This window comes from Haliotis rubra, unplaced genomic scaffold, assembly GCF_003918875.1.
Source record: "Haliotis rubra isolate DU_JTF1 unplaced genomic scaffold, ASM391887v1 Scf73, whole genome shotgun sequence".
Classification (NCBI taxonomy): Eukaryota; Metazoa; Mollusca; class Gastropoda; order Lepetellida; family Haliotidae; genus Haliotis; species Haliotis rubra.
In genome coordinates, this window is record NW_025767446.1 from 899,553 (window position 1) to 911,852 (window position 12,300).

The window sequence follows — 12,300 nt, forward strand, 5'->3', positions numbered from 1 at the left end:
GGGTATTCATGCTTCACTGCGGCATGGTATCTCAGTGGGCTAGCACTATAAAACCAGCTTCAGTCTGGGCTAGTACAAGCAGCCGCACATACATACACACGCATGCACGTCGTCATATGAGCGAAATATTCTCAAGCACGACATAAAACCCAATTTCACCTCACCTCTATAAATGTTTTGTAACATTATGACCTATTGAACATAGTGAGACCAGGTATTGTTTTAATGTTTTTTTAACATCTAAAATCCAATATTCAGATCCTCCACAATTATTCACAGTAAATAGTGTTGTAATTGTTAAAAGAGTCCAGATGTTATTTAATCTGAAGAAAGGACCAGGTATCTGTCCTGTAATGTTTCAGCCTGAAGACTTGCTATGTTTTTGTTTGAAGGTAATTTAATGCCTCGCTTGATGGCAAGCTGTAAATCATTGAGCCTGGACCAGAGAGTCCAGTGATCGATGTTATGAGCAACACAATCCACACCTTCAGGTTACAATGACCAGCAACTGATCAACTCACCAAGCCAGGCCACCTGATCTACAAGTTGCCTCTTACAACCAGTATGGATTGCTGTGAAAAAGTTCTAAACTCATATCCCACAAAGAGCTACAATGGTATTGGAAGCTCAGGACTATAAACCTGCAAACATGTGTCCATTGAGGGCAGGTTATGAGTATACACCCCAAAATATTGCCCATCTCCTATTCTGCTGATACACTAAGGTTTATGATCTGGGTGCTGTTGTACAAAGCAATCTTAGCACTAAGGTGACCGCAACTCCCATACCTTAGCATAGACTTATGACAGGTGTAGAGCTATGATTGGTTTGTACAAAGTGATCTTAGCACTTTAGCATAGATGATCTGTAGAGCTATGATTGGTTTGTACAAAGTGATCTTAGCACTAAGGTGACCGCAACTCCCATACCTTAGCATAGACTTATGACAGGTGTAGAGCTATGATTGGTTTGTACAAAGTGATCTTAGCACTAAGGTGACAGCAACTCCCATACCTTAGCATAGACTTATGACAGGTGTAGAGCTAAGATTGGTTTGTACAAAGTGATCTTAGCACTATAGCTGATCCGTTCAAATATCATTTTACGTCTTCCTGCAATTTCTCTGAAATAATTGAGAATAAGTGATGTCTTCTTCTATTTTCTTCATACTTATGTCACAAAAAGGTGAGAATTTATGGACGTCAACTTCTATATTTTGAGGAACAAAAAGAAAATAAACCAACTGACATCCACATATATGTCGCCTTTAAGTCTTTCACTTCTAAAAGCTGTTCAAAGACTATTACACCACAAGTTCCCTGTTTCACACTAAATATGAAATTCTAATCGGACAGTGTAAGTGCAAATCTGCTTCATGAAATTTGAAATGCAAAAATACCTCGAGATACCTCAATAGATACCAAAACACCTCAATGGATTTTCCATAAATTTATTACACAGATGCTGAGTGACAATGATAGCAACAGTGTTTCGTGTCTATCACATTACAAATGAGAACATGGCATAATATACATTGCAAGTTAGGAGACAGAGGCTAGGTAGTCCTTGATCTCCGATGGTGACAGACGATGGAACCCATCCTTGTTACAGATCCCTATCTCTATATTGTCCTCCGTCATCTGTCCTTCAAAGCTCTCCTTCAGTGTCAGGATGGAGGTGTGGACAGCATCCTCCAACTCCAGGCTTTCACTGTATCTAAAGACGAAACATGAACAAATACAATCAGTTCTTGATTGTGTGACAAAACAAACCCTCATCGTCACTACGAACTGATTTTCACATAAGAAGGAAATCTTGAAATATATAACCAAGCATAAACATCTACCTGGGACACAGTTTCAATATTGTATGGTTTGCAGAATTTTCCAAATGTTTTGGGAGGTTGAACTGAAAGTAAATTTAGGTAGTTTGTTTTGTTTTCATTTCAATTGGCGTTAAGGCAGTCTGTGTCAAACACTTAAGCCCACTAGCACATACCTACTTGCATACAACATAAAGTAATGTTTTAAGGTTGATATTGAAATAGCAATCTGTCAATTTGACTGATATAGTTAATTGGTATGTTGGAATACCAGTTTTTTGTGGTAAACATAATAAGACATGAAACAACTTACCTCTTCTCAAGGAATGTTTTTCCATTGATCTGATTCTTGCCCATAGCTGTGGCCTTCCATGCAAAGTAAGCTCCCTGGAACAATAACATAAAGACTTTTAACATAGTTCAGCCTTCGCGCAGGAACCATAAACCTGGGTAAGGGTAAGTTTTACAAGACATTTCCATGACTATCCGCCTGATTTTTGTATTACTACTACCACGACAGGTCAGCAGTCTGAATACTTTCTGAAAAATGTTTGTAGAGGTAAGGTCATGCTTACAGAGGGGTCATACTGGTGGAGGTAAGGTCATACTTACACAGGGGTCATACTGGTTGAGGTAAGGTCATACTTACAGAAGGGTCATACTGGTTGAGGTAAGGTCATACTTACAGAGGGGTCATACTGGTTGAGGTAAGGTCATACTTACAGAGGGGTCATACTGGCTGAGGTAAGGTCATACCTACAGAGGGGTCATACTGGTGGACAGCCAGGTCATACCATACTACAGAGGGGTCATACTGGCTGAGGTAAGGTCATACTTACAGAGGGGTCATACTGGTGGAGGTAAGGTCATACTTACAGAGGGGTCATACTGGTTGAGGTAAGGTCATACTTACAGAGGGGTCATACTGGTTGAGGTAAGGTCATACTTACAGAGGGGTCATACTGGTGGAGGTAAGGTCATCCTGGGTACAGAGTAAGGTCATACTGGTTGAGGTAAGGTCATACTTACAGAGGGTCATTACAGAGGGGTCATACTGAGGTAAGGTCATACTTACAGAGGGGTCATACTGGTTGAGGTAAGGTCATCCTGGTACATAAGGGTCATACTGGTTGGGGTCATACACAGAGGGTCATACTGGTGGGAGGTAAGGTCATACTTACAGAGGGGTCATACTGGCTGAGGTAAGGTCATACTTACAGAGGGGTCATACTGGTGGAGGTAAGGTCATACTTACAGAGGGGTCATACTGGTGGAGGTAAGGTCATACTTACAGAGGGTCATACTGGTTGAGGTAAGGTCATACTTACAGAGGGGTCATACTGGTTGAGGTAAGGTCATACTTACAGAGGGGTCATACTGGTGGAGGTAAGGTCATAATTACAGAGGGGTCATACTGGTGGAGGTAAGGTCATACTTACAGAGGGTCATACTGGTGAGGTACAAGGTCAGTACTTACAGAGGGTCATACTGGTTGAGGTAAGGTCATACTTACAGAGGGGTCATACTGGTTGAGGTAAGGTCATACTTACAGAGGGGTCATACTGGTTGAGGTAAGGTCATACTTACAGAGGGGTCATACTGGTTGAGCTACAGAGTAAGGTCATACTGGTACTGGAGGTAAGGTCATACTTACAGAGGGTCATACTGCTGGAAGAGGTAACAGTCATACTTACAGAAGGGTCAGAGAGGGTCACTGGTGGAGGTAAGGTCATACTTACAGAGGGTCATACTGGTGGAGGTAAGGTCATACTTACAGAGGGTCATACTGGTGGAGGTAAGGTCATACTTACAGAGGGGTCATACTGGTGGAGGTAAGGTCATACTTACAGAGGGGTCATACTGGTGGAGGTAAGGTCATACTTACAGAGGGGTCATACTGGTGGAGGTAAGGTCATACTTACAGAGGGGTCATACTGGTTGAGGTAAGGTCATACTTACTTTACAGAGGGTCATACTGGTAGAGCTACAGTCATCCTGGTACAGGTAAGACCATACTTACATTGGGGACACGCTGGTCGAGGTAAGGTCATAATTACAGAGGGGTTGCACTGGCAGAGCTAAGGTCATACTTACGGAGGGGTCACACTGGTAGAGGTAAGGTTTCTCCTCGTTTTCATCCCAGCCAGCAATAAGCAGAGAAACTCCAAATGGACGCACACCACTGAGGACAAAGGAGGATGATTGAAAATACTACCTTCTGTCAAACAAATCCTAAATCAAACACTGTTGCATCAAACATGTGGATGACATCAAATGATTACAGTAAATGATTGAACTTCTTGGACAACTCATAATTTCTTCATAGTTTTGAAGAATTATGCTTGAAGCAGTTAAGGTGGATTGGGCTTGCACTTTCTTTTGTTATAAGTGACTTAGTACATCTTGTTAGTCAGAACCATATTTGACTGTTTTGCCTTCTCAGCAATATCATTTGGGATATATACACATAGATATTTGGATCATTAAATATTGCAAGCAGCGTAATTCTGTACGTAATTTTGTTATTATGGAAAACAATTGAGCCAGAAAATTACACTAAGATCGGTGCAATAGAGGATATGTCACTGTCATGAAGTTTGTACAGCACTACTAGTGTGAGATCATTACCCTGACTGTGTGAACTCCTGCATGACAGTGGCTACTCTCTGCACTAGCTGGGCAGTGGGGATCTGCTCCTGGTAGGTCAGGTAGTACTGCTGGGCCAACTTCCGCGCTCTTCGTACAAGTACTCTGGAAGGTTCGAATATTTTATTATAAATACATTATATATTAATTTATTATTTTAAAATAAGAAACCACTCAAAACTTGCTCAAAAGTAATTATCATATTTTTCAAATCAGAGTGTAACTTATCTGATAGCCACTGATTCACTGCTCATGAAAAATAACGTATACTGCTGTACCAGATGTATTTATATTATTATTCATACTATATTCATATTATTACTCAGGAACAATCTAACACCTTATCATTGTGTGAGTGAGTTGGGTTTTACACCAACTTGAACATTATCTGAGTGAAAAGGAGATGCGTCATACTGAAGTGGAAGGAAAACTTAAGTGACGTAAGTCTCAGACTTTTACCACACTGGTGAAACCCACAAGCTTGGTTATGGTGTTGACAAACTAGAAACATAATCTGACGGAACTTGGATTCAAACTCATGAGCACCAGTTCTGGTATGCCACAGCAAACTTGCAATGTTACAAGTATTTGGGCCACCAAAACCTGGTCCATCAGCTTTTATCAATCATAATAAAAATGCTCTTTGAAAGTAATTCCAAAGACAAGGCCCTCCCCTTCTACACTGATCATCACAATACCTGTAGTCTGGTCCCATTCCACTGTAAACCATGCCAATATTCTTGGTGATGGATTCAACCTTGTTGATGCTGTGTTCATCATAAAGCACAGATTTTTGTTTCTTCTCTGTTGCCAGGACAACCCCATTTGTTGCTACAATATAAACATGGTGAGGTGAGGTGAAATTGGGTTTAATGTCGTGCTTGAGAATAGTTCGCTCATATGACGACATGCATGCGTGTGTATTGTGTATGTGCGGCTGCTTGTACTAGCCCAGACTGAAGCTGGTTTTATAGTGCTAGCCCACTGAGATATCATGCCGCAGTGAAGCATGAATACCCCACTCAGACACATTATACTGACTCCGAGCCGACCAGTCCTTATTGTACCCATTAATGCCGAGCGCCAGGCAGGGACCAACAAGTACCATATTTTGGTATGACGCGGCCGGGGATCGAACCCACGACCTTCCGCTCTCTGGGCGGACGCTCTAACCACTACACCACGGAGGCGGTCAATATAAACATGGAATACTGGTAATATGAATTCCACAAAATCTCTCAAACTGAAAAGTAAAGCTTGTTTTGTGAATCATTTTTGGTAACCTTCATCTGAAGAATTTATGTCACTTATGTTATTAAGTTTTTAGAACAATCCCGAAAATAATGCCAACATTCCTCGTAGGCGTATATCACATCACAAAAACTGAATAACTGAATAAGATCTTTTTTCAAAGTACATTTGACAGCTATTGGGAAAAACTGGTTGGAGGTTCTTTTATCATTATCACAAAAGATCATATGTCATTATAAAGAGGTCACCAGAGACATAATCAATGTTTACGAATGTACAGTTGGTTCCCTTTCGAGAGGTTACCTTGTGATGATACGGTCTGTGGTCAATAATATTAAGTGCTGTTTTGGCATGTTAATGTATAATTACACCTGTCTACATTCACTCAGGTGTCACTGCCTGTTATTTGTTTCAGTCCGGTTTCTTCCACAGTGAAACAGAATGTGATACAAAGCACTGATATGTCTACCAGACTAACAGAAAATAGTAAGAAGTCCTTACGTGATCTGAGGTGAAATGAGATTTGACATTCTGACACGCATATGACACACTTGTGAAATGCACATTTCAACTCACCTTTGATGCCAACAGAGGGGGCACCTGCTCCTACTGCAGCCAAGGCATACTCAATCTGTACAAGCTTTCCAGAGGGGCTGCAATGAACATGATCATTTTCCATCATAGCAGCAATCTCTTTGTATTTACAGTCTATATCTGTATAATCATTCCATGACCAATTCATTACAGAATTTTAAGCACCTCATTGTTATTTTTTGACTAATGATGAGGTAGCCAGGCCCATTTTGCCATAGAATAACATTGGGAAGAAAGATGACATGAAGTACATGCTAAGAAGCATGATATTGTTTAGAAATGTCTGAGAAAATCATATTATATATGTCCATAGATGATCAAGCTCCAGGTGGCCTGATTATTCAAAGTGTCCATGCCAAATTGGAAGGATAAAAGTTATATTAATTAGTTATTTGCAAAACAAATTTTCCCAATTCCTTATTTTAACTTATAAAGCCTTTGTGCTACATTTACATTGACTGCCGTGATTTTGTGTTCACTGAGCAGTATTTTAAATTGGAACTGTTTTATAAATATTGAAAGTTTATCTTTCGTAGGATAAAAGTACATAATGGAATAAAAATAGATCCTGACAGGTTAGTTAGTGCTTGCAGCATGAATATGTTAGTGTGAAATACACATCATCACCTTAATGAATGCTTTCATAATGTTTGAAGACATCCTCAAAAGAATGTCATAACTCATCAGGAAGGTTAGAGAATGAGTGAAAAGTTCTTATTCTTATCTTTTCACTAAAACATAATTAAAATCACTACTGTCCCTCAAGATGTTCAAAGTCTCTGACTAGGGGCCTAGTGGCTATGTCTATCCCTGTTGTATTATTTATCCACATTTGTACATCATAAGAACAAGTTATCATTATGGCTAATTTTTGCAATACCACATCTATCTGCATGAGCTACACTTTAACTGAAAGTGCCAAAGTGTGTTGAATGAGTTGGCAAAAATAATGGATGCCTAAGAATTAAACTTTGGCGAATACCATGCTGGCATCCTGTTTCCCGCAAGTCACTATATTCAGGAAACACCCTACATCACATAACATCAAACATATGAATACCAGTAGCACTAAAATAACATTGGTATGATCGTGGTCATCTTTCTAAGTTATGTGTGAAGTTAAACCAAGTGGGTTGCCAAGTCTTTATGTGTGAACTGAAATGTTGCTCCTTACAAACAGGGGAAGGTTTGTCTTCCCTTGTATGGCTTTCTTAAATGTTTGACAATTGTTCCAGGGGACAATAACAATATGTAATTATTATCTATCAATAAAACCAGGCAAATATCTACCTGAAAGTGGTCAACGAAAAGCTATATCTCTCCGTCATGATGCTTGGGTTGTCTGCGACTGTATAAAATAAGAGCAGTCTGGATTGGGCGAAAATCCGTTCCTATCCAATCAGCGTTTAGTTTACTGAAGCAATTGTCGGCATTCAAAATGGCGACGACCACGAGCATGACTCGAGTTTTAGCAAGACTGCAGCATTCAAAAGAAATGATACTGCAATGGCTATTTCGCAATCAACCGCCTGGTGAGAATAGATCGCCTAACTGCTCCAAGGTGTCATGTTTGCAAAACCTTCTGATGCTGTATTGAAGTAAATTGTCACCTCTTCTGTGTTTCTAATCACTCGTGTCTCCCAAATTCGTGGGTTTTCACGTGTCCACGCCCTGCTACATGAGGCTGACCTCAGAATGGTCACTTGCCCTTGCTTGTCAGTCCTTTCACTCTTGCAAATTACGAAGCGATGTATACCCATCCTGTATCCGGAGCGACTAAATGAGTAGCTAGTCCTGTTGGTTGTGATGGGGTGATTGATCGTAATTAAAAGGATCTATTCTAAGCTTTTTTAGGATAGAGTTAGGTGAGACCAACCCACAGTAAACCCACAGTAAACTACAGTTTCCCAAATTGACTGTATATGTGTCAATCCGTATAATAAAATAAGAATAAGTCTCAAGAGGTTTGTGATGCATTGCAAGTCATCTCTATTCCCACAGGGTGGCTCACAATATTGAACGCTGGCAGAGGTAGATAAGCTGCGTATCTGCGTAAATTACGCAAATATTTATGTGAAAACTCAATTCCTATTAAGTCTATTGCGTACAAGTACGCTTGGACTTTTGTAAATACTCAATAAATGGGATCTTATATGCGTACACACAAAAATGTCAAATCTTAGCTTGCATACCAGGGGATAGATAAAATAACTGAGGAATACTGAGAGGTTCTATTTCAGGAAATGGACTTGACAACTGGCAGTTTCTCATAATGCAGATAAAATATAAATAACAAAAACTAACATATAAACTTTATTACATTTTTAATATTAATGGAAAATGGCAAAATACCCAAATGTCTTTGAATGAGGTGAGTACAATTTATTTGGTTACTCAAAGGAAAATTAGGATACCCAAATGAGATGAAGACAAGCGAGTACATAACTCAATGCCCCAAAAAGTTGTCTGTAGCTCTGGCTGGGTAGTTGACAGTTGACAGGTATCTGATAGCTACAGTGCTACACCAATAAACAACAAACAAAACGAAAAAGTTCTTACATTAATTCAGTCATCGGATCAATGGCAGTTTGGAATTTGCTAGTATTATATGGGTTTTCAGACACTTAATAATCACTTGTCTTTCTCATCACATGAACATCTGTAAAACATCTCACTAGCTTATTACAGATAACTTTATCCAAAACAAGCCATCGCTGATGAATTGTAATATCTGTTCGATTCAACATCACTTTAAGAGTTTGCCCCCCAAACACAAATCTGATCTTTTTCATCATATTTGAAGGTCAACTTCCCAAAGTTGAACTTGTGTCAAATATTTGTTCACAAACTAAACAGTATTTTGTTTGTCTGGTAGGAGTTATAGTCTCTACTGGGGGCTGTATAGGATTTTTCCAGGTGAATGGGCTTTTGCACCACAAAAATGAAGGTCAAATCTTTGCATACACAATCAGACATTGACACATGTAATATTGTTCAGAAATTACAATAAGTTATTTTCTGAATTATATGCGTAACAGTTAGATTTTGTGACCTGATTTTGTGCATGGTAACTTAAAAAACATGGTCAGTTGTGATGCAGCTCTTGGCCACCTGACAAGTTTTCGTGTTAACAACATAACAACTGACCATTAATAGTATTAATGATAAAAGATATTGTGATCTCATTACAGGTATGTATGGTGCCCTAGCCTATGATGCCTCCCCCTCTCTACCAGAGGCTCATCAGTCCAACCAAAGCCCGAAGTCTGTGCTAGGATCTATTGTAGACAGTATGCTTTGGGCTACTGTACCTAGGAACAGACAATCACTGGAGAAGAGACTGACTAGGAAACATGCCATGACCAAACACTTCCGAAGCTGCAATACCTAAGAAAAATATCATTGCATGTCTAGAATGTGGTCATTGGCATGAAAGACACACTATCTGTGGTAAAATTTAATATTATTCACACAAAGTTGAGATATATGATTAGTCAGTTAAATTATCATCTGTATCGTTTCAACATGAAACATTCTGCTTCTTGTTACTGTGGTAATGCTTGTGAAAATGTACATCACTTCCTATTAGAATGAAGACTGTACAACATTCAAAGAGAGATATTAATGTTAAATATTAAAAAATATTGTAAAACATGATTCTCCAATCACATTGTCACTGATGTTACTTGGAAGTCCTGACCTGACTATTCAATAGAATGAATGCATTTTCAAATGTTTGCAAACTTTTATTCATCAATCAAATGTTTTGAGTGATCACATAAGTCTTGTCCCTTCTCTCTTTTACTTTCCTATCTCTTCTCTGTATTGTTTCCTAAGATGTATATACCCGGTAATTGAAATTGTATGTATGTAAATATTAGGGAGCGGGTTTGTTAAGTTGAATAACTTGTCCCCAATCCCTTTCACATTTGTGAATAAAATATGTTTAAATCAATCTGTGGTAAGAGATAACTTTAATCAGTTGATGTTATTTTTCATTTTTGGATTTGAGAGAAAAATATATGAGTGAGACCGGTAAAATATAGAACACTCAATTAAGATTACAAAATGTTAAGCACTTTTATTTGACTTTTGATTTTTACAAGCTTTCAGATGCTTCAAAGATAGAGTTGTTGGTCAAACAGAACTAATTACAACTACAAAAAAATTTTTTTTTGTCTCTGATAAATGTAAGAAAACTGTAAGTAACTGTACAGAAAGTAAACATTCTACATTTGAAACAGAATTACCTTTCGTTTTTACTCTTCTTAAACAACCTAACTATCTGACAACTCTGTACTAAATAACTGTGATTGATGAATTATACAAGCCACAGTTTATTTGATCTACTTAAGGACAAAGTTGAACAATAATCTGTAAACAAACTGAAATAATACCCATACACAAAGTCTTTGAATGGCATTTGAAAATGATACACATAGAGGGTAAATTTGTGGGTCTCAATTTCTGTAATATGAAGAACACAATGTTTTGGAGTCAGTATATTCTTACTAGTTCCTTCTCCTCCACCTCATGAAGGAGTAAGATTACACTCTTAAACGTCATGTTCCTCATATCTCAGAAGTTGACATCCACAATTTCCCATGTATACTCACTCATGCTAAACTTCCAACTGTGACATTTCAGGCAACTGCTACAAGAAGGTAAAAGACGAGACGAAGGAGTTGAAGGCGGCCATGGGAGATGATTTCCACTACAATATACCCAGGCAGGAAATTCAAGTGATGTATCAGGAGGAAAAAGATCAGCGCCAAAAGTATAAAGGAAAATATGTTATAGAAATGGACAAGCCAAGGCCACAGTGGTTCCCTAGAAACTTGCTGACTCGTGGAAAGGGGAATACATAGAATGGTGGTTGCTGATACAACATTAACCCCTGTCAGTATGCCCTACACCTCCCCCTGTAATACTAAAGCTGAAGTGATCACTGTCATATGTGGTATTACAAAAGTCTACCCAAGATTATATGCAATTCACAGAAACTCAGCATACAGAATCATCCCTACCTTGCAGTGCTGACAATGGGCAAGTCCAGTCCATTTTCTAAAACTGGTTTAGCATTCAGTATGACTCTTCTGAGAATTTCCTTTCAGATGAAGATGGCAACCTTGCACTAGATAATTTTACAATACTTTAACACAAATGGACCTTACCCAAAGCTATGACTCATACAGGAAATATTATTAAAACAGATCCATTTTCTGGGAATATTTAGCAATAGATATGACCATTGTGAGAATTTCCTTTCTGAAAAGGATGGCAACCTTGCACTTGATAATTTTATGGTTGTTTAACACAAACTACAATGGACCTTGACAAAATCAGGATGCTGACAGTAGATATGATTAAAGCAGATGAATGCAGACTTCTCAATTGAAGGATTTCAACAAATAACTCACTACTTCCTCCAACTGCAAGCATGCAGGGTGTCTTTCAGCCATTTTGTATATGAACTGGAACACGTGGGATGGTAAATTGGTTTGGTACCAAATGGAATGGATTTGCAAACAGTGATGGTACCGAGGGAAGAGTAAATTTCTGGTAACCAAACTGGGACAGGGTTGATGTCAGTAAACTAATCTTACTGGGGTAAATGTATCTACTTTGTATCTACCCCTTCGGTGATAATAGTCGCTGGGTGAAATGGTGACTTCCAGGATGGTGATAATAGTAAGTCCTGAGTGAAATGTTGATATGATTTTTACGGTGCAGAGAAAGGGTGTGTAGACACGTCAGTCCGTGATGGTGAAATGGTGACTTCCAGGATGCATTGTGGAACACTGCTTCAAATCAGAACGTGTGTGTCATCATTCACAACAAGTCATCAATCACAACATTAGTGCTATAGATGTGTGGAAGTGATGTATATGCAAGAATCAATTAAAATTTTGAATCCTTGACCATGAGTTTTCTTCGTTTGTTGTTTAACGCCACACTGAGCAGTAGTCCAAATATATGGCAGTCAG

At 38.7% G+C, this 12,300-nt stretch overlaps 2 protein-coding genes across 2 annotated transcripts; one reads left to right on the forward strand and one right to left on the reverse strand.

Annotated features, from left to right (window-relative positions):
- Positions 1-1,434: 1,434 nt before the first annotated feature.
- On the reverse strand, positions 1,435-7,726 carry LOC124259575 (proteasome subunit alpha type-2). The gene is made up of 7 exons (XM_046693731.1): positions 7,604-7,726; positions 6,296-6,372; positions 5,167-5,299; positions 4,451-4,573; positions 3,917-4,004; positions 2,136-2,209; positions 1,435-1,716 (listed from the first exon to the last, which is right to left on the reverse strand). The coding sequence occupies exons 1-7, from the start codon at positions 7,639-7,641 to the stop codon at positions 1,542-1,544; spliced, it is 708 nt and encodes a 235-aa protein (XP_046549687.1). The 5' UTR covers positions 7,642-7,726; the 3' UTR covers positions 1,435-1,541.
- Positions 7,721-11,538, forward strand: LOC124259576 (39S ribosomal protein L32, mitochondrial-like). Its single transcript, XM_046693732.1, is given in 4 exon segments — positions 7,721-7,845; positions 9,505-9,686; positions 9,688-9,763; positions 10,961-11,538. Coding segments are annotated over 4 exon segments (573 nt in total). The 5' UTR covers positions 7,721-7,751; the 3' UTR covers positions 11,182-11,538.
- The last annotated feature ends 762 nt before the right edge of the window (positions 11,539-12,300 follow it).